The sequence below is a fragment of the Rana temporaria genome, chromosome 3 (assembly GCF_905171775.1).
Source record: "Rana temporaria chromosome 3, aRanTem1.1, whole genome shotgun sequence".
NCBI classification, from domain to species: domain Eukaryota; kingdom Metazoa; phylum Chordata; class Amphibia; order Anura; family Ranidae; genus Rana; species Rana temporaria.
Genome location: NC_053491.1, coordinates 222147634 through 222167997, shown reverse-complemented (window position 1 = coordinate 222167997; position 20364 = coordinate 222147634). Strand labels below are relative to the sequence as shown.

The window sequence follows — 20364 nt, the reverse complement described above, 5'->3', positions numbered from 1 at the left end:
GATGAAATTGAACCTCGGTCCATTCTAATCGGTTTTGTCCGACCGTGTGTACGGGGCCTAAGAGAATGGGTTCAAAGGTTGGATTTTTATATATAACATGGAAGAATTGTGCTATTATGGAGAAAATAGAATAGAAACATTTTCAAATACTTGGAAAGGATGGAAAGAGTTTAAGAATACAAAGAAATACTGAAAGTCTGAAAAAAGAGAGGTAGAGGGAATAAATGAAGGAAGATTATAACACATGTGGGATGGGGAAGGTGATGGGGGATAGGAGAAAATTATATTTTCATGTTTCATGAATGATAATTGTGTATTTTATATTTTGAATAATGTGAAATGTAATAAAAAAAAAGAAAAAATACCAATTCCAGTATAAAATTGATCAGTTTTACATGGTTGCCAGCAAACTGGATCACATGCTGTTTTTTTTTTATATCTTACTTCAGTGAAAAGATGCTCTCTCACCTGAATCCCTATTCCTGTCCAACTTCCTTGGTCATTACATACACAAAGATAGTGTCAGTCTCTGTCAATAGATTCTGAATTATTTTGATTAAATAATTGAGTAACCTATTTGCAAGACACTGTTGTGATAATGCTGTAGGAGGTTTTAGAAGCAGTAACGTCTATGAAAAAATTTAACTACTGGGTTCTTTGAAAGAAGTTAGCAGATGATTCAACCAACTGAAATATCAGTTTTGGTGAAACTGGCCTTTTAGTACAAAAGACAACTATTAAAATGTATCACTTATTTTGGTTCCAATGACCAGAGGTAGATATATCACCAATAGTTTGATTTGCAAGTAAATACAAAATGCACTGAACTAGAGACTGTTTTTAAAATCTTTATGATCAAAAGTTGTTTTTCATATACCAGTACAATGCACTTCCATGTTCCTACAAAACACATTCAGTTCAAGCTAGCACCCCCATTATATCAATCCTGGCAATGAACATATAACGCTTAGTTTTGTGATCAGATAACCATAGGTCAGTTCTGTCATCAAACTCTGTATACTTTAATATTTATTATTTGTGTGTTTGTGCTTTATTACTATTGCTGTTTTTCTTTTAGCGGAGGAATGGATTGCTGCAAATTCTGAACTGACAGATAAGACAAGACTCACAATTACTGGGCTGCCAACGGGTTCTAAAATATTTGTCAGAGTTAAAGCAGTAAATGCTGCAGGTCAGAGTGATCCCAGAGTACATCCCCAGCCAATCTTAGTAAAAGAGGTCATAGGTAAGTTTCATCTCTTTTTTTAAAAGATAACAAAATCTACTCTTCTATAAATTTTTTTGTTACATTCATTGTAGCAGGAAATAATTTGTCAGAGTTCCATCCAAAAGTGGAAATTCCTATTATCTAAATTTCTCTCCCCCCCCCTTCCCATGCCGCATTTGACACCTTTCAGGGGGGGGGCAGTGTTTTTTACAGGTACCCTGTCCCCACTTCCGGGAGACCGGGCCGCAGTGAAGTACGGCAGCAGCTCCTCCTCACTCCTCTTCTACGGGGCCAGTGAGAGAGTGCAGCGTGCTTAGCACATGCGCTGTAGGGACCCGGCCATAAAGCCAAAAGGCTACACTGCTGGGTTCCCTTACAGCAATGGCGGTGGCAGCATCCGACCAGCCGATGTAAACATTGGCTGTGTTGCCGATATCGCTGGACTCCAGGACAGGTAAGTGTCCTATTATTAAAAGTCAGCAGCTACAGTATGTTTTAATTTTTAAAGGGGTGGGCGGAAATCCCCTTTAATCACTTATTGGTAAATGTACAGTAAGTATTTTACTTCATGTATTTCAAAAGAGTAACTTGTAAATAGTAACTACTGCAATAAAAATACATTTGCTACTTTATAATCACATGGATGAAAGTACACAAATGTATTATTGCAAAAGGCTTAATCGCATTAGATCTTCATAAGATAATAACCTGGTCAGGAAACAGAATGATTAATATCTACTTAGCAATAGTCATTGCTTAAATGATCAGGATAGCATGGATAGTACAGTGGGATTGATTATCTTGTCTGCCAGAATGTGCAGTCCTTGTTTTTTATACATGTGTGGGTAAACTGCCATTAGTATCTGTTTCTATTTTTTTGTTTTAGTTTTGCTAAATAACTACTATCATCATATCTACCGGATTAAATAGCAAGAGTAGAGTCATGTACTGTGTTAGCTACAGTATCTATAAATTCTGAAAGTTTGGAGTTTAGGTCATACCCGGTATTGGCTAGCTAAAGTTTTTAAAGAAGCAACATTTTCGGGCCCCTCAGGTCCCTAAGAAAGTAATTGTGGACAAATTTTACTTCAAAGTTCACAACTGAGGAACTGAAATCACAGCACCTTTACCCTTTAGTTTATTTTGCTTCAAAATCTTGACAACGTGACAGTACTCTAAGGGCCTACAGTATGTTAACAGGCGGTCCTTTAAAACACTGCATTTGCTATTTAAAAATGCAAACCCACATGTTCAAACAGCAAATGCAGCATTTTACAAGAGACTGCTACATTAGGCCTGCTTTGCCTGCAGTTCAAATGCACCTCAATAGTGTAGCTAACAGCCTACTCATGTGCACTGCATCCTTGAGACTACAAGTTGTGGGAGTTGCAACTTGTAGTCATCAGCAGAGAAGCACTATGCATCAGCTTCTAGTCCAGGATGGAAATGTGGTGAAGAAAGTGACAACTCTGCGAGGCAGCATTTTTACTGTCAACAAGAACTGGCTTGAGGAAAAAATAGCATTGATGATTTTTAATGGAAATAAAGGATGAAAGTAAGTAGCAAATCAACGCCAGTTATACTGTAGATAAAATAACATGTATTTTGATTAATTTAGTTTAATTTACTCATGCTAGCTATAGAAGCACCCTTATGGAAGTAAAGAGGTATTAAAGTGGTTGTAAACTCTCTAAAAAAAATCCTGCAAGACAAAGGCATAATAAACTAGTATGCATCGCATACTAGCTCATTATGAAATACTTACCTTAGATCGAAGCTGTTGCAGCGGTCCCTGTACACCGCTGTGACCGGCAACATGTCTCTCTGAGTTAATTCCAGGTCTGCGGGCTCCGCCAATGTGATTGACCGGAGCCGCGATGACATCACTCCCGCGAGCTGACGGTCACAGCACAGCTACTACAGAAATGGCATTACCGAGCTGTTTCTTCAGTGCGCATGTGCCGATGATGTCGGCACATGCGGATACAGTGAATATCTCCTAAACGATGAAAGTTTATTACAGGCTTACCTGCAGGTAAAAGTGGTAATATAGGGTTTACAACCACTTTAAAGTGTACGTTCACCTTTACAGAAAAATCTGTAAGTTGAACTTACACTGGTCCCCTCCTCGCCCCCCCTCCCCCAAGATCCCCCGCTGACCTGGACCATGGCAATCTCCGGATCTTAGCCCCTGTATATAGGTGCCAGGAGTCTCTGCATCCACGCGTCTTCTCCATAGCTGACAGGACGGACTATGATAGGTCGGCAAGGCCCATGTGATAGTGCTGACCAAATAGAATGCTCCAAAACATCCCTCCTGACGAGGGACGTTTTGCACATTGGACATTTTCTCTAATGACCAAATTTCTCACAGTGCATGTGGTTTTCATTTGGTACAGTCCATGCATTCTAAAATCAAATGTTAAAAGAAAATAAAATCTTTTGAATGACATTCGAATGTTTTGAGAATGTTCTGAGGATTTCCGTATAAATTTTCCTAAGAATTTTTGTTTCAAATTCTATCCATCTACGGCCAGCCTAATGATGGTAGAAGCTGTTATCAGTGTCCTGAGTCTGAAATATGTACACACCATCCTGTGTTTGGTAGGAAAGTAAATAAAGCTGTGGTTTGTCTGTTAACCTTTACTAACCTTGCCTTCTCTGTTAAAGGGTAAGTAAACTCCCCCATCATTTTCAGCCAAGGAAGCTGCCATCTTTGCCTCTGATGCTGCACATGTGATCAGTTATGACACCAGCCATTGGATGGTTTGACAGTTTGGTTGAGAGCACAACCAATGGGAGTGTTACATTTCCGGCACGTGCCGTACATGAAATTGGTTTTATGGATGGGTTTACTTACGCTTTAAGTTATAAAACAGTAAATGTTTCATTTATCATGGCTAAAATAGAAGAGGTTTGACACTATAATCATTATGCATTTATAGTGTACATTCTGACATTTTACAATATTTAATTGAACTCTGGAGAGAGAGAATTTACCATTGCAACAGGTTCCCCTCCCCACTACAAGGTTTAACTGCTTATTTTGCCTAGGGGATGAAGAATAAGTTAATATACCTTATTTTTCATACCCTCAGGCTTAGTCCTCTTTGTGCGGCTGGTCCCCCAGTCATAGCTATTTGATGTCATCTTGTAAAATGCAAGACCAAATATCCTGTATGTGTGGGAAAATGCCAAGGGTCTGTCCTCATTCCAAAGCATTGGATAGTTGAGTCTAGTTGAGGAGAGCACCAACTGCCAAGGGAGCAAGGTAAAAGGTAAGTACATGACCTTATTAATCATCGCCTAGGCAAAATAAGCAGTCAACTCTTAACGTAGGAACAGGGACCCATGCAAGGGTAAATCTTTTTTTTATTTTCCATGAGTTTACCTTGAATTTGGGAGCAATTTGCCCAAACTCATCCAACTAAGTCTATGTTTGAACAAGTCGTGTCCATTTTCACAAAGCAGGGCATTTTAAAGAAACAATAATCAGCAGATACGGAGGCACACATATAAGTGATACATATGGGCATTCTCATACACAGCAGGAAGGTTGTTTGCTGCCAACATCAATTTTGAATTCAGTAACTGATTGATGCAAGCTCTAAGTGCATTTTGAGAATAGATCACATATTTTTTTTACAGTACATCTAAAGTCAACGTTTTCTTTTTTTTGGAAGAGTAGGGAATAGTTAAACACCTGTCAAGTTTGTTTGCTGTCTGTAGCACATTGGGGAAGATTTCCATTCACTTTCTTTCCCGAAAACACAACAGGAAGTAAGAATAAATCTCTCCAAAGTGAGGATTAAAATCCTCCTAGAAAAGTTGTCACTAGAACAGATGGCCCCATTAGAAGACTTCCCCTCTATTTTTAACCCAGTGATAATTATAACATTTTGGGTGTCCCAACATATTCTGTCCCAGTGACAATGGTAGCTAAGGCACAGTGTAGGCACATGCAGCAAATAAAACCTAATGGGTGTTCTAACCTTTCTACACTCTATCCAAAACTACAAATAGTTTAGGTTTTAGATTCTAGATAGTCTTTAAATACAATATATGTGTGAAGGTATCATACATTTATTTGTCTTCACCATGGTAAAGGCAGAGGTGGACAATTACAGTAAATCATTTTAAACTTGCTTAAGTTCCTTTAAGGAGAGCTGGCTCTATGTCTTGCTGACTCCAGCCACATGAATTCAGAATGAAGCTTGGACTTTTAAATTACTAAAACCAATTAAAACTGGTAACTTGCTTCAAAGAATTTCCTGTATAGACATTAACATTTCACGCTCTATAGAAGTATGCAATATACAGCTATACTGTAAATTAGTTACTACATCTAGGGAAAATCCTGCAAAGATATTTTTAGCATGTATTATTTAGACAGTGAAACATATGACTGTATTTTTTAAAAAGTAATTTTATAATAATTTTGTTTCAGTACCTCCAAAGATTCGTCTTCCACGACACCTAAAACAAACTTACATTAGAAAAGTTGGAGAAGCTGTAAACCTTGTAATACCTTTCCAGGTAACAATTGTGACTTCATAAACCCATCAGACTTCTGCTTTCAGCTGAAATTTTGTTTTCTCTCTTTTTCCCTAAGTCGTATTAATGGTTTGGTAGAGTGCTAGATTGTAACAATTCTTACAAAATTAATGGTCTCTATGAAAACACCTTACAGCTGCAACTTTAGCCAATTATACATTATAATAATACTCAAATTGTATACATCAAAGCCATTTATTGTGTACAATTGTCATGTGATCTGTTGTGATTGGCCACAGCAGTCACATGGTACCAACAGCGGGCTGGTACAGTGATTGGCTGTGTTTAAAAAAATAAATTGTGAAAGTTGTGTTTTTTTTTTAATTACTTCATGTGACAAAAAACTGTGACAAAAAACAACTTAAAAACTTGCCATGCCTCTAAATACCTTGGACTATCTACTTTCCAGATCCATTTGGGGGATACTTGTACCATTCTGGCATTTTCAGGACACAGCCAGTGACAGATCGTGCCGCAGGCGAGGCGCGTTCCCGGGAGGATGTCATATGACATCCAACTGGTTAAAAGCTTTTACAGCTCATCATTTTTGAGCTAACACTAAATGATGGCCCTAGAATTATTGCTCTTACTGTGGTATGTGTAGTGATACTTAAAGCAGAACTTTGCTTAAAAGTGAAAGTTACATTTACCCTACTCCTACCCCCCTTCTCTAGCATTATTGATGACCTTTTTTCTGGGAGTGGCTTCCTTTTTTTTGACAGGTATTCCATTTCTGCAATTCTCCCCACGACGAGAATTACAGAAGTTTGTCCCTGCCCGTAACCTCCAGGGACACATCCCCTGTCCCAGGAGGCTGCAGGACCAGTGTTAACCACTTAATGACCACCTCCTGCACATTTATTTCGTCAGAATGGCACGGCTGGGCACATGCACGTACAGGTACGTCCTGTGCTAGTACCTAGCCATGGGTTGTGGGCGCGCGCCCGCGACCCGGTCCGAAGCTCCGTGACCGGGACCGCGGGACCCGCCGACCCGATCGCCGCTGGAGTCCTGAGATTGGTCCCCCGTTCTTTACTGTGGCTGCAGCATCGATCGTGTGATCCCTTTTATAGGAATACACAATCGATGATGTCACACCTACAGCCACACCCCCCTACAGTTGTAAACACACATGAGGTCACACATAACCCCTTCAGCGCCCCCTTGTGGTTAACTCCCAAACTGCAATTGTAATTTTCACAGTAAACAATGCATTTTAAATGCATTTTTTGCTGTGAAAATGACAATGGTCCCAAAAATGTGTCAAAATTGCCCGAAGTGTCCGCCATAATGTCGCAGTCATGGAAAAAACCGCTGATTGCCGCCATTAGTAGTAAAAAAAAAGAATTAATAAAAATGCAATAAAACTATCCCCTATTTTGTAAACGCTATAAATTTCGCGCAAACCAACCGATAAACGCTTATTGCGATTTTTTTTACCATAAATAGGTAGAAGAATACATATCGGCCTAAACTGAGGAAAAAAAATGTTTTTTTATATCTTTTTGGGGGATATTTATTATAGCAAAAAGTAAAAAATATTGCATTTTTTTCAAAATTGTCGCTCTATTTTTGTTTATAGCGCAAAAAATAAAAACCGCAGAAGTGATCAAATATCACAAGAAGAAAGCTCTATTTGTGGGGAAAAAAAGGACGCCAATTTTGTTTGGGAGCCACGTCGCACGACCGCGCAATTGTCTGTTAAAGCGACGCAGTGCCGAATCGCAAAACCTGGCCGGGTCCTTTAGCTGCCTAAAGGTCCGGGTCTTATATGGTTAAAGTGCAGTGCAGTGAGGAGCCAGCTGTGAAACAGAAGGATGGCACAGCTGGCTCCCACAGTCAAGATGGTGGTACCGGGGATCTGTCCTTGTGAAGACTTTTGGAGCGATGAGGGCCCTTTTTTAAAATATCTGAATTTGATGTATTTTTTAGGCGTTCAATATATTTTTATTTTCAAATTTAACAAACATAACAACGTCAACAGCCGAGTCTTAAACCCAACATAGGTTTACCCGATAGAAATTTATTTTTTAAATGATCAAAGTTCTTTAATATGTCTGGCAATTGCCATTTCTGTATGCATGCACACCCCTGACACTCTTTTATTTTCGTATGTGTGTGCACTTGGAAATGGGAGAGACAGCTTTTGAAACATTCTTTTTTTTTATATTTGCTTTATTAAACTTAATTTTTTTTTTTTTTTAAATTTCACACTTTTATTTTTACACAACTTTATGGGACTAATAAGCATATTGCATATAACAGGAGACATCCAGGGTCTATTACACAATGAAAGGGTTAAACATTAATGTAAAGAGTATTACCTAAAGCAGACAATTATAAATTATGTACAATGCTTTCTGAAGGCTTTGAGTGGCATTCTTAAAGAAGAAGTCTCATTTTTTTTTATTACATTGTTCTGTCCCCCAGGTGCCAAAGTACTTGTCCTATCCTCCTTCAAAGAAACATAAATTGCCCGTTGGACTTTATATGAGGCGCAACACACTCAATAATAAAACCAATAAAGTAAATAAAGTAAAGATTTATTGGTGAATGCAATTTATAACAGATCAACAGTGACATGATTGCCATACAGTCAAGCAGATAGGTCAATATATACAGTACATATTAATTCAGTAGCCAGGTACAGTGTTTCAAAGATCAATCCATAATAGGTGTGAACTTGCATCAGTGTAACCCGATGCATTTCGTGGCATAGCGTCACTTCCTCAGGGGTTGATGCACACACAATTGTAAATCTGCAAGACATCACATGCTCATGACCTAATGTTAGTCGATTGGAAATATCTGACTCGGGAACTGTGGGTGTGGGATTTGAAGGGCCCAGCAGTGCAAACAAGACAAGATGGAATAGCGGGCATGGAGAGCAAGCCAACAAGTCCTCCACCGTGACAGCATGGTAAGACATGCTGACAATGAGTGAGGAGTAATGTGACTGACCACCGTGGAGAGCGTGTCCAATCCTCCTACGTGCTGTGGAAAAGCTAGCTATAAGGTTAGACAGGACGCCCCCTCCCACATGTCAATTCACCAATGCAGCTAGCCAGAAGACGACTGCATTAACAGCCAGCACTGATCTCTGGCTCCAAGCACTTAGCCAAGACAAGTGGTGTCAGTAAAAGCAGAGGGGCAGGAATATGACATGCCCTCCTTCTCTCTGCAAACCAGATTGAACCTTATCATACCATCTTAATTTTTGCAAACAAATATCTGGATACAGTGGCAGCTCTCTGTTCATTGCCCCCAGAGAAGAGCTTTAAAGCTCCTTATAAAATAAGATATTGACTTGCCTTTCTTGCAACACGTGATTTCTGACTCTGCGTTGCAGCACCACAGCCTCCATCAGTATGTTTGGCATTCAACACTTCCAGAAGTGTAGGATGCCTGTCTTCTCACTTTGTGTAATGTCTCTGACCAGAAAAAAAAATACCTTTCCTTGACCTGATTATATTAAAAAACAGAAAACTGAGTATGATTTGTTACTATATACTTCTGCTTATTTAATTGTAGTATTATAGAATTATACAAAGGTCACTATATTAAAGATTATTTTCTTAAACTTTTTTTTTTCCAAGGGAAAACCCAGACCCAAAGTATCATGGAAAAAGAATGGATCACATGTGGACAAAACACAAATAAGTATCCGCAACTCTGAATGCGACACTATCCTTTTCATTCGTAAAGCAGAGCGAAGTCATTCTGGAAAATATGATTTGAAGGTGAAAGTTGAGAACCTACAAGATAAAGCATCAATCTTCATTCAGATTGTTGGTAAGCATCCATTGTTTCTGTAAATGAATATAGTGTTTATAAACTTTATTATACTGTGTTATGTACTTTTTGTATTATGAGATGTTTGCACAGCAGCCCTCAATTCCTGATTTTTTTTATCTAATGCCCCCCCAGAAAAGTCTATTTCTGTTTTATTTTATATAGTAAAAATAGTGGACTTGGTTTACTAAAGTAGCACATTTTCATGAAGCTTGGTAAAGCCCTACTTACTTCAGTAATCCAATCATTTTCAAATTTCTCAACACATAATTGAATGCTTAAAATTAACACAAATTATCTTGGGTAACTAAAAAATAAACTTCTTTGGTAAATCATTTGTATCCCTTTATTTTGTGTGAGATGTAGTGTTAGGAAAAATGTCATCTTTCTCTTGGGGTACCTGTGTCACTAGTTTAGAAAATGTGCAATCAATAATAATTATAATAGTTTATCCTGATAAACATCACTATGATATAATACACCTTTATGCCATCAATCAATGGAATTTGTTGGAAAGGTTTGACTTTTTAGGCTGGGTTCATACTACAGAACGGAGCGGCTAACAGCAGGGGTCCGGTGCGTCTCCATTCACGGGTTCAGTTACGATTTCAGCCCACATTTTTGACTGAATAAAATCTGAAATGGACTAAAAGATGCACAGGACTATTGTGCAATTCGCACCGGAGATGCTACGGGGATGTGTTAACCGGCTTCATATAGAGCCGGTCACAATCTCCTGCTTTGTGAATAGTGTGAACCCAGGCTCAGTTTTTGCCTCTGATGAAGCCACATTCATACCAATGCCTATGTGCATGGAAGCTGATAAACCTAGCAATACCTTTTTGAGTTGCATTGAGGAACCTAAAAAACCCAGGGAGGCCCAGAAAAATATACAAACTCCAAGTAGTTGTCCTTATATAGGAATTAAACCCAGTGCAATGTAAATGTGCTAACTGTTTAACCACCATGTAATTGAAACCATGGCAGAACTTAAAGCGGTAGCAACCTGCAGTTGAAGAAAAAAAAATCCCTTGCAAGTCAATGTCATAACATGCTACTATGCATCACATACTGGCACAATATGAGAGACTTACCTCCAAACGAAACCCTCCAGCGCCGCGCTGTCACTGCTGAGAGGGCTTCTATCTTCCCCTGGTCTTCCTACTGGGTTTGCAGCCTCCGGCTACATTAGTGGCTGGGGGCATAATTATGTCACTCCCATGCATGCGAAAGGATATCTGAATGTCCGGCACTGTATGCCGGACTGTATGCCGGACTTTCAGAGGGCATGCGCCAGTGACATTTTCGGCTGCATGCACTAAGAAATATCTCCTAAACAGTACAAGTTTAGGAGTTATTCACAGTACGTACAGGGATATATATATGGGATATTTGCCTACTTGACTTGAAATGTCAAGTCTTGAAATTGTGAGATATTAATTTTATAGACTAGATAAACTAAAACTACCACCAGAATCTTAAAAATTCTGTATGGACAGAAGCACTGGAGCTTCTATTCTGACTTGTCATTTATTTAGGTGCATGTCCCAGGTCTGTTTTACTTTTAGACCCCTTTCACACTGAAGCGTCGCTAAAACAGCGCTAAAATGCTGGTCGTTTAGCTGCGATTTTGCAATTTCTTGTGTCCCACAAGCTTCGCCATGTTCAGACTCTGGCACTCTGTGATTGGGGCGTATGGGGTCATGTGCAGCGGCGGGGGCTGGCCTGTTAACGAGCGTGGTTGCTCCTGAAGTCCCGCCTTCACCCAATCACAGAGTGCCGGAGACTGAACATGGGTGGAGGCAGGACTCCAGGATCTACCAAGATCGTGGACAGGCCAGCCCCACCACCGCACATGACCCTATATGCCCAATCACAGGGTGCCTTCGACCGAACATGGTGGCAGAGCACAGGGACACAGGAAAATACATGTAGGAGGAGGCAGCCACTTTGACACATACTGGCGGAGAATTTAGCCCCCCTAAATGTTGCACCCGGTGCCATGGCCCCTTCTGCACCCCCCATGCTACGCCACTGACTCTTATTGTCTTTGTATTGAAAACATTTAAATAAACACAACTGAACAAGAAAAGATTATATACAGTAATATGGAGTATGTGATACACAATCGTCTAATCCCTGTTTTTCAATTCATCCAGAAAAACCTGGACCTCCACTGTCTGTTGATATTGAAGAAGTATGGGGGGAAAATGTTGCACTAGAATGGAAGCCGCCAGCAGACAATGGCAATGCTGCAATCACAGGATATACCATACAGAAAGCAGACAAGAAGACCATGGTACAGTGTTTATTCATGTTTTCCTTTAAGATTATTGTAGTTTATCAGTCTTTAAATGTGGTGGCTGCTTTCGTTTTCTTTTTTTTTCAACATTTTTACCTTTATTTTTACGAGGTGATCTTGTTAGTAACACACTTCCTGCTCTTGGGTAACAACAATTATTCGCTCCACCGCATCTATGGAGGAGCAGCATTATTACCCTAGGCTGCTCTCTTGAATTTGTCTACAGAACATCTCCCCTTCTCCTTGTCTCTGTGACATAGAGGGCATTGCTTTCTATTTCATATAAAAGAGCTGGGAAAGTTAATAAGATGGTTCGATATTTCTGGCAAAATCAACAGGTATTTTTCTCTGCTTGTAACAGTACACTGCAATATATTATTATTGTGTTATTGGGTTTAGATAACCTCTACCATTTTCACTTCTGCCATAGTAAATATTCCTGCATAGCAGGATCAGGATGTGCAGAAAATTTGCAGCGCTTTAGTTACATTTTACAGAGCCAGCTTCATGTTCTGTAATATAATGATTCAGATGGCTGTAAAACCACACAATCAATTTTATATGCCAGGAATGCTGCAGCCCCACCACACATCCCCACCCACACCAAAGGTCCATTGCCTCCAGAGCATCTGAGATGCAGCCCAGCAGCTGGTGATGACAGCTGCATTGGGTACCCAAAACAGAAGCCACTCCTGCACCATGTTAGTTCAGAGCGAGGGAAGCTTCTGCTCCCTGGGTTCAGTCACATGACCCAGTAGAGGGATGACTTCCCCTACTCTGAACTTCACTGCTCTGGTAGATGAGCTTTATTAAGAGGGGAGCTGTACAGTACTGGGGGGGGGGCTGTACTGATGAGGCAGAGCTGTATTGAGGGGGCAATACTGTACTGCAGAAGGAGGGCTGAACTGGGGGGAGAGTTATACTAGAGGAGAGGAGTAGTAATAGTTGAATGAAACGAGTCTGTACTAGGGGGTGCTTGGCTTGGGAAGGGAGGTCATTTTTGGATGTACTCTGTCTATTGACCTGTGCAATATGCTCTCCAGACCCCTGGGCTATGTGTTGACTACTGCTAACCCCTGCACTCTGTGTGTTACACATTTCTGACCACTTTACTCATTGTGTTACACACTCCTGACTCCAGCTTTCTGTGTCCTACACACTCCTGGCCCCTGTGCACCCTGGGCTCCCAGCACTCAGCGTTTTATATACTACCGAGGCCTGTGCTCTGTGTGTTACTTACTCCTGACCCCAGCACTCTGTGTGTTACACACTCCTGATCCCTATACTCTGCGCATGTACTCCTGGCCCCTGTACTCTCTGTGTAACATACTACTGATCCCTGTACTATGTGCATTACACACTCCTGTCCCTTTCTCTTTGTGCATTATGCAATCTTGTCCCCTGCAATCTGTATAATATCTGCTCCTGACCTCTATACTCTATATTACGCACTCATTTCCCCTCTACTCTGCGTCTTAAGCAATTCTGACCCCTACACTCTGTATGATAAGCACCCAAGTTTTAAGCCTCTTTTACTGTGCAATTTTGACACATGCAATTTTTGTTGTGGCGAGCTCTGCGCCCAGCCTTATATTTTTCCTCAGGGTCCCCAAGGCTGAAACCCATCCAGGGTCCTATGACACCCAAACTTATTTTCAGGACTGCTTTCATTCATTCCCTGATCTGCTCTGTGATGAATGATGCAGGAAGCACTCAGTTCAGAGAACTTCTGAGTTCAGAGCTGTTAGATCCCGGCCAATGCAGGTAGAAAAAAACGCTGTCTGTACTTGATCAGCTTGAATAGAGTGCAGAGAAGGCATTAGGTGCCTAATACACCTCTTTTTTTTATCTTAATTCTTCTTTATTTTTATTTTTTCCAAAATTCAGTGATTACATAGTTACTCACAAACATACAAAAAGTACATAATGCATGTAGCAGGATAAACAACCAACACCAGCAATAGTCATAATATACATACATTGGATTATCCTAACCCTTCCCGCCCCCTCCCTTCACCCACCCTCCCCCCCCTACTACCTCCCCCCGCCCTCCCCCATCCTACTACCACCCCCCGCCCCTACCCTGCCTCCCCCCCAGCGTAGCTCTTGTATCTTCGTAAAAAAAAAGAAAGGAGGGGTCAGCCAAGGAGGAAGGGGGAGTAGCCTCTTTCACGCCTCTAGCACATAATCCCTTTTGGGGAGGGGCCGAAGTTTGATGCGTATTATTTTAGTTTTTAACTGTTAAGAGATTTCTATCTTCTATAGTTGGGGGAAGTTTCTATTAGTATCGATCTTTTACCTCTACAGAGGGAAGCCTGTGTGTCTCAACCAGGGTCCCCACACTTTTTCAAACCTTTTATGATTCCCTTGTTTGATAAAGGCCACTCTCTCGCTCTCAATCAACATATTTATGGTTTCGATCCAGTTCCTGACAGATGGGGGGCCGTGCGCCTGCCACCGCTGTGCGATTAATTTGCGTGCCTGAAATATGCCTCGCAATACGCCTTCCAGTGTTCCCGGTGGAACTCTATGATCTTCCGTGTCTCCCAGGAGGCAGGTTCTAACATCTGGCTCTAAAGAGGTCTTAAAGATATTATTAAGTTTGTTGATGACCTCTGTCCAATACCTGAAGAGCTTGGGACACCTCCAGAACATATGGACAAGGTAACCTGTGGCCTTGCATCTAGGACATTCATCTCTCCGTTTCCAGCCTAGTTGAAACATTTTTTTTGGAGTGTAATAGACCCAGGGTAATAAAAATAGGTGAGACAGTCTCTGTGCTGGGGCGATTGATACTAGAACCCCAGCACCCAAGACCCATTCGTTAGACAGGATCCAGACCCCCATCCTCAATAAAATAGCCTCCTTAAATTGGGGGCCAGGGCCATAAACCAATCGGGTATGCTCAGGAGTAGAGAAAGATGGGAACGGGATCTGGGGCCGATAACGCAAGAGCAGTGGAGCAGGATCCCTTTATGGTGTCAGCGCCTTCACACCTCTCTGGAAGGCCAATCACACGGATATTACTCCTTCTAAGCCTGTTTTCCATTTCATCTAACTTGGATGATTGAAAGTGGATTTTTTCCTGCAACTCTCTTACTTTGATCTCAATCGGATACAGAGTATCCTCAAGGGCACTTGTTCGCTCTTCCAAGGTCACCACCCTTTCCAAAGTGTTACTCATGTCCTGATGTATTAGAACAAGTTCGTCCTTTAGGCTCCTTAGTTGATTATCAAAGCCAACCACGTCTTTCAGTGTAGGCTCCTGAGTTGGCTCAAGGCCGATATTTACAGTGGATCCTAAAGTAGTCAGTTCAGCTGATGTTACTACGGTCTCGTTCCTCTCCCCCCCAGGTCCCTTGTTAGTTTGGGTTTTAGGCCCAGTTAAGTTGGCTGGGTTGGGTGCTTTAGGAGCTACCGCTGACCCCAAACTCCGCCTGTCTGCTGACGAGCCTAGCGAACCCTTTGGTTGCGTTGCAGCGGATGATGCTCCCCCCTTAACAGGGGAGTGGGTCGTGGACTTTGGGGGGTGAAAAAAACGATCCAATTTGGCTGCGGCAGCCTGACTACCTTTCTCTTTCTCTTTGGTCTTGTCCTTAGCTGACCTTGTGACAGGGGGAGCCCCCTCTGAATGGGGTGTATTTTTGGTCATGGTGAACATATTTAAAGGGAGAGAGACAGCTTATTTTAACTGACCTCTAACTAGCTTGTACCAAACTAGGAGAAAGAAAAAAACTCACACAGCAGCTGTATGCTCTGGTCTATAGACAAAACCGCTCTTTGACTTTAACCGTCGTAGATTCTCTTTTGCTATAGACCCAGAGAAAGAGTAATCATCTCAAAAAAAAGGAGAAGGAGTTCATGGCAATTGAAAGCAGAACAAGTCTCTCATCTCATGCAAGTTATAGGATTTTTGCAAAATACTTGCATGTTATTGTTTATTATTTAGAGAGTGATTCGATACTTGAGAGCTGCACCCTGAGCTTGTAGTCCCACTGTTCTATACCACCGCACAAGGGCGCAGAAATCTTAAAGGATGCAACAGGTTGCAAGCAGGGTAATAAAAAAAAAATGTAAAGTGCATGGTGCGATACGCTCTCTCTTTACTTTTTCTACAATCAATTTGACTGGTTGCTACTACACAGTTCCATATGCAATTGCTTATGCTGGGTTACTCACTTTCTTGTCCCAGGCTCACCTCTATTGGGCAGGTTACACTGTTGTGGAAGCCGTCCTCCTTGGTTTACTGTGCCGCTCTTCTGCTCTCTCGAGCACTAATTTTCGCCCTTGTCCACGTCCACGTCCTCTTCCTATACCGAGGCCAGAGATGCAGTGCGGGGTCTATGGGGGAAACTCCGAGAGATCCTCGGTATCCACCCGTGCCAGCTCCTCCGGCTTAGACGCTGGACGCTCAGACACGATGGGATTCGTTGAGGCGGTCACGTGGTCCCGTCAGCTGACTGCCGCCTTCCAATCGCGACCTCCCGCCTCGGCTCTGTTAGTGGACCTCTACGGACCTCCAGGGGGACCTCCAGGGGAACTCAAGCACGATCTCCAGGGCTTCAGGGAGAGATACGGAGGCCCCCCCGTCCGACGCGCTCCCCGTATCAGGTACAGCCAGCCTTTGTACATGCAGCATCAGCAGAAAAGTTCATATAAAAGGCAAATGGAAGGCGAGGAGCGGCACCAGGCAGGAGATTAGAGCGGCATCAGGCAGGAGATTAGAGCGGCACCAGGCAGAAGATTAGAGCGGAACGAATAACAAGCATAACACGCTTAACATGCCTGGAGTAGGTAGGGAAAGGGAGACCTCTCACATTTCGCTGCGTCTCACATATCCACCACCCGCCTCGCACAACTCACACCGCACACCTGCATCCGGTCATGCCCCTCCACATCCTAATACACCTCTAATGTCTCCATAAGTTATGATGCAAATTTGCATATACTCCAGAATGTTATGAAAATTAACTTAATCCTATAACTACAATTTCCACTGCATTTGTGAAGAAGGCTTCAGGGTGCCCAAGAAAGTCCAGCAAGCGCCAGGTCCGTCTCCTACAGTAGATTCAGCTGTGGAATCGGGGCACCACCAGTGCAGAGCTTGCTCAGGAATGGCAGCAGGCAGTTGTCATTGCATGTGCACCCACAGTGAGGAGAAAACTTTTGGAGGATGGCCTGGTGTCAAGAAGGGCAGCAGAGAAGCCACTTTTCTCCAGCGAAAGAAGGACAGACTGATATTTTGCAAAAGGTACAGGTATTGGACTGCTTTGGATGGGGTAAAGTAATTTTCTCTCATTCTGATTGTTTGGGGTATCCGGAAAAAACCTTGGAAGAAACGGTGAGCGCTACCATCTGTCCTGTGTCATGCACCTTGAGACCATTTATGTGTTGGGGTTGCTTCTCAGCCAAGAGAGTGGGCTCACTCACATGTTTGCCTAATAACATAGCCATGAATAAAGAGTAATACAAAAACATTCTCCGAGAGGAACTTCTCCCAACCATCCAAGAACAGTTTGGTGACGAACAATGAGTCTCTAGCATGATGGAGCACCTAGTGATAACTAAGTGGCTTAGGGAACAAAACATTGAAATGTTGGCTCCATGGCCAGGAAACTCACCAGACAATAATCCCATTGAGAACTTGTGGTCAATCCGCAAGAGGTGGACGAACAAAAAAAACCCCACAAATTCTGAAAAACTCCAAGCATTGATTATGCAAGAATGAGCTACCATCAGTCAGGATGTGGTCCAGAAGTTGATTGACAGGATGCCAGGGTGAATTGCAGAGGTCTTAAAAAAGAATGGTCAACACTGCAAATATTGACTCTGTGCATAAACCTAATGTCATTGTCAATAAAAGCCTAAGACACTTATGAAATGCTTGTAATTATACTTCAGTATACCAAAGTAACATCTGACAAAAATATCTAAAAACACTGAAGCAGCAGACTTTGTGAAAATTAATATTTGTTTCATTCTCAAAACTTTTAGCCAAGGCTGTACAAATTCAAATGCATATGTAAGGGCAAGCATGCATACATAAGCTATAATTAAACAATACATATTAGTATCTAAACCCTCTTCTATCAGCACCACTCTTATCTTACCACCCACAACCGTGCACCCTCCATTTCTCTCAGCAACCACCATGTTGCATTCCCACTTTTGGATTCCACTGTGCCTGCATTCTCATTCAGCATCCAGTGTGCCTGAAGCCCCTTTCTCTTTACACCAACCACTCCTGCAGCCATGCTAATATTAGCATCCCCCATTCCAGCAACACCCTTCTCTGTCCACTTATGGTTCCTCTCAGCACCCATCAGATTGCACCTGCCTTCTATCAGCATTCAAACCACTCCTGCAGTCCCGATTTTTTAACACTCTCTGTGCCTACACCCCCTTCTCTTACCACCCTCCATACCTGTACTTCTTCTATCATTGCACTCTACCTCTCACCACTGCTTCTCTCACTTTCCCTATCTCTGCATTCCCTCACCCCAACTTCACCACTAAGTCTGCACCCCCCTGCTCTTACTGCTGTGCCTGGACATCTCTGACAACTGCATCTGTGCATGCTTCCCATTGCCCTCACCCCATGCCTGTACAAGCTACACTGTACTCCACTCACTAATGCATTTTCATTACCGACATCTTCTCTGTAGGCCCATCTCTCACCTCATTCCTGCATGAAGCACCCAACTCAACACCTTTTTGCATACCTTTTCAACTGCCACAGCTGCACACTCCCTTTCATGACTGCATCAGTACCCCCTCTCCTACCAAGCTTGTGAACAAATCCCCCTACTCTCACTCTATGCCACCCATATAACTCCTAAACCAAAACCTCCCCATCTGCTCCCCCCACTGTGTTTACAACCTTTTCCCCACTCCCCCATGCTCAAACCATTCCCACATTGCCTATTGTACACTTTAGCAAGTATATAAAATGATGAACCTGTGGAAAAGAATGCTTTTGAACTATTGCTATCATGTTGTTTAATCTACATCATTAATAGTTATCCCCATATCCATAGGAATGGTTTACAGTGCTGGAGCACTACCATAGAAACAGTGCAACAATATCAGATCTTGTGATAGGAAATGAGTACTATTTTCGTGTTTTCTCTGAAAATATGTGCGGCCTCAGTGAAACAGCAACTAGGACTGTAAACTCTGCACTTATAGAGAAGGAAGGTAAGACAATGAATTTATATTATGTTTATATTATATAGAATAAAAACATTTGTGCCTTCAGTGTAAAAAAAAAAAAAAAAAAAACAGCCAGTATGTAAAAGAAGAGTAATAATACCTGCATTCCTCATTCGACACTGTCATTACACCTGCCAGCTGCTATGTCACTACAGCTATGTGAGCAGTTTTAATTTTGACATCAAATTTCAATTTAGCTTTAGCCTTTTGACTAAAATGCCATTTAAGTTTTAGTCATATTTTAGTCATATGAATTGTTTTAGTTTTACCGTATATACTCAAGTATAAGCAACCCGAGTATAAGCCGAGGCCCTAATCCTACCATAAAAAAATGGGAAAACTTATTGACTCAAGTATAAGACTAGGGTGAGAATGCAGCAGCTACTGTAAGCGGAAAAGAGGGTCAACAATGCCCATTTGCAGCTTCACTGTGCCCATTTGCATGCCTCACTGTGCCCATTTGCAACCTTCAGTGCCCATTGCAGCCTTACTGTGCCCATTCTGACTGTGCCCATTGTAGGGTTACTGTGCCTATTGCAGCCTTACTGTGCCAATTCTCACTGTGCCCATTGCAGCCTTACTGTGCCCATTCTCACTGTGCCCATTGCAGCCTTACAGTGCCCATTGCAGCCTTACTGTGCCTATTCTCACTGTGCCCATTGTAGCCTTACTGTGTCCATTGCAGCCTCAGTGTACCTGTATTCTTGACAGGCTGCTGGCATCCATTTTTCAAAAGTCGCGGCTTCCTCCTGGTCCCATTCATTCCACGATAGTCAGTGCACCTGTCGGGTCGCGGGCATCCATTTTTCAAAAGTCACGGCTTCCTCCTGGTCCGTGATAGGCATTTGACACTGTGTTCGGCTACCGCCTATCACGGAGGTACTCTCATCCTGGGACTCAGTTTCCCAGCAGACACTGTGTTCAGTGTTCCGCCAATCACGGACCTTCTTTCGTACTCGGACAAGAGGACGTCCATGATAGTCGGAACACTGAACACAGTGTCTGCTGGGAAAGTCCGAGGATGAGAGGACCTCCGTGATAGGCTGTAGCGGAACACAGTGTCAAATGCCTATCACGGACCAGGGGGAAGCTGCTACTTTTGAAAAATGGACGCCCGCGACCCGACTGGTACACTGACTCGACTATAAGCCAAGGGAGCTATTTTCAGCCCTAAAAGAAGGGCTGAAAAACTCAGCTTATACTCGAGTATATACAGTAGTCATATTTTAGTCAGCTAAAATAGTGTTATCTTCGTCAATGAAAATATTTTCATTGA

General features: G+C 42.2%; 1 protein-coding gene across 16 annotated transcripts in view; it reads left to right on the top strand.

Moving 5' to 3' along the window:
• MYBPC1 (myosin binding protein C1) overlaps nt 1–20364 on the top strand; it is a 168326-nt gene that overhangs the window by 131788 nt on the left and 16174 nt on the right. For all 16 annotated transcript variants that reach the window (XM_040344311.1, XM_040344310.1, XM_040344309.1 and 13 more), the window contains 5 exons: nt 1079–1246; nt 5676–5764; nt 9379–9574; nt 11734–11873; nt 18914–19073. In XM_040344311.1, coding sequence (XP_040200245.1) covers nt 1079–1246; nt 5676–5764; nt 9379–9574; nt 11734–11873; nt 18914–19073 — 753 coding nt within the window. The remainder of the gene's footprint in view (nt 1–1078; nt 1247–5675; nt 5765–9378; nt 9575–11733; nt 11874–18913; nt 19074–20364) is intronic.